Source organism: Nannospalax galili, unplaced genomic scaffold, assembly GCF_000622305.1.
Source record: "Nannospalax galili isolate Female #2095 unplaced genomic scaffold, S.galili_v1.0 scaffold339, whole genome shotgun sequence".
NCBI classification, from domain to species: domain Eukaryota; kingdom Metazoa; phylum Chordata; class Mammalia; order Rodentia; family Spalacidae; genus Nannospalax; species Nannospalax galili.
Window position 1 is genome coordinate 1,278,989 of NW_008344185.1, and position 2,668 is coordinate 1,281,656.

Below are 2,668 nucleotides of genomic sequence, written 5' to 3' on the forward strand. Positions count from 1 at the left end.
AAGAAAGAAAGAAAGAAAGAGGGAGAGGGAGAGAGAGAGAAAGCAGGAAGAGAAAGGTTTGGCTTAGGTCATGTAAAAACGAGAACGAGAAGAATCAGGCAACAAAAGAAAAGCGTCCTTTTTTTCTATTGCTGATTCGAGTTAAATTCCCGAACCCCAGGGCAGCGTCCTGCAATCACTGGGGGGGGGAATACGAGTTGTGCGTGTCCCCGCCAGTGACCACAGCATCCTGTAGTCAAAGGCAGGGTAGAACCTCCCACACACCGGTGTGATTTCGAGCGAATAAAAACGAGTTAGGAGAGGTTCTGCAATGTGGTGCGTGACCAGCCAGTAGGAGCCAAAGTAGAAGGAAACAAGGTAGTGGACCCAGAGGCCGAGATGGGCCGGGAATGGAGAATAATGGAGAGGCCTAGAGGAAGCTCAGAGTAGCCAGTGAATGGAGGGAGAGGAGAGAGAGAGGGGGGAGAGAGAGAGAGAGAGAGAGAGAGAGAGAGAGAGAGAGAGAAGATGAGATGTTAGGGGAAGGCAAAAGATGGCAGGAGCGAGGAAGGGAAGGGAGCTGAGGTAGGGAAAAGGATTTGAGTGCGATGGGGAGGCAGGTGTGACTCCCAGGTGGGTGTGGACAGACACAGTAACTGTCCCGGGCAGTTCAACGGTCGCAGAAACCAGTGCTGTCCAGTGGCCGTGAGTGAGGTCCAGGAGTGACCAAATTTGATTGGAAAGGAGATGAAAAGAGAACTGGTGGAGAGTAGTGAAGGGGAAAGGGGAGAGAGAGCTGAAAGGAACGGGAGAGGGGAGAGAGCTAGAGGGTGGAAGTGTACCTCAATGCAGAATCAGTGGTGTTCGCAGCAGCCAGTAACAACAAGCGAGTCCAAAAGTTTTGCGTGCGAGGTCCCTTGAAGTAAGAGCCGGGTTTTGGCACCATCTGATAGGTAGGAATGTTGGAGAGAGCGTGCGGGTGGTGGAGAACATGAGCGGATGGATGAGGCACTGAGGCACAGATGGAATTCTCAGCGGGATACAGATTTATTTCGCACGGAGCACCTTTCCCTCGGGGAAGGGAGAGATGTCAGGGAAAGATGTCCGCCCACGGGTTGTGAGCTGGGACTTTATATTTGGGGGCTTTAGGGTGTGGAAGGGGGGAATGTTTGGGGGAGAAATCAGGGAGGGGGAAGCAGGTAGGATTAGGGTCTGGAAGTGTTTACTTTTTCCCTCTTAAGATAAGAGGAAATCTGCTTAGCTTTGGAGGTCAGAGGAAATGCAGGCTGTTTCTCAGCAGAGTTTGTTCTTCTTGACCTCAAAGGTCAAGGTGCTTATCAGCTAAGTTCCCTTTTCCAGGCTCCAAAGTCTGTAGGTCCCTGTTGGGGAGGGGTGGAGCTGCTGCTAATTGGAACCCTAACACTAGGTGCCTATGTACATTAACTCAGTCCTCACAGTGAGCTGTGAGATATTACCTTATTACTCCCATGTCAAAGACAAGATGCTTGGGCACAGAGAGAGTAAGTAACTTGCCTCAGGGCACAGAACTAGTCATTGACAGGGCTAGGATGTGAACCCAGACAGTCTGGTTCCAGAGCCCAGCCCTGTTACCACTGCAGCCAACTGCCTCATTCTCATGGAGGGAGTATTGACCTAAGCCAATCAAGTGTGGGACCTTGAAAGTGAACTTGAGAATCAATGACTGTTGTTTCAAGCTGAGTCCTGTTACCTCCTGCTCAGATATTTGTCTGTTTTACCAAGGATGAACAGAGGTGTAAATGCTGAGTGCCTCCTAGAATGAAGTGATCTGAAAACACTGTATGTGCTTGTGTGAAATGAATAAAGGACATGTAATTTGGGGTACTCATGTAGGTGACGTAGGGTGAGACTAAGGGCTCACTTTCTGGCCTCATCTCTGTCCCTCAAGGAACACTGAAATGGTGAGAGAAGGTGAAGACAGACTGGGAGCCTGAGGAGTTTGTGCAGTCTTTCTGCAGATCTTTCTCTTAGATAAATGGAAAGGGTTTCATTTCATTTGGAGGCCTTCAACTGACTGAGTTACAAGGATTCTAAGAGCCCATGACTGTTTATGCTATTGAGTCGCTCCTCTTCTTCCCAACAGGCTCCTCACAGTCCTGCTGCAGCAGTCCAACCTCAGTGAAATCAACCACCAGGATACAGAAGTGAGTCTGTCCTCCCAGCCAGTCCATCATTCTGCATGTGAGGATGAAAGGGGGCTTTTGCACACCCGCGTGCTTCCTCTCACAAAGGAGGAAATGGAGCATGTATCTTTGTTCCTACCCTGAAAGGGAAGCCTATGTCTTCACTGTCGGTACACAGGCAGAAAATGTATGGCCACAGTGGGTGTGGGTCACTTCTGCTAGGGAAGGGCTTTACTGCAGTAAGTACTTAAGTATTAATCATATGGCTGACATTTTGTAATTTCCCTCTGGACATTGAGAAATAGATATTGCTCTCTACTGTCTTTTCAAGTCCCTGAAACTTAGATGACAAGTGATAGCTCTAGACGTACTCTCTCTGAGTTAAAGAGGTCAGAGAGAATAGTTCCAGGCTATTAATTCCAGCATCCACATTACTAATCCCAGGGATCACAATTGCTGTTTCCTTCATGTTGCTAAGGCACTCTTGGGAAAGGTATCCAAAAAAAAAAAAAAAAAAAAAAAAAATA

The 2,668-nt window shown here is 48.4% G+C and overlaps 1 protein-coding gene across 1 annotated transcript in view; it reads left to right on the top strand.

Annotated features, from left to right (window-relative positions):
* The window catches only part of Ankrd55 (ankyrin repeat domain 55), a 154,967-nt gene that overhangs the window by 93,874 nt on the left and 58,425 nt on the right, over positions 1 to 2,668 (top strand). The window contains exon 6 of the mRNA XM_008840381.2: positions 2,102 to 2,162. Coding sequence (XP_008838603.1) covers positions 2,102 to 2,162 — 61 coding nt within the window. The remainder of the gene's footprint in view (positions 1 to 2,101; positions 2,163 to 2,668) is intronic.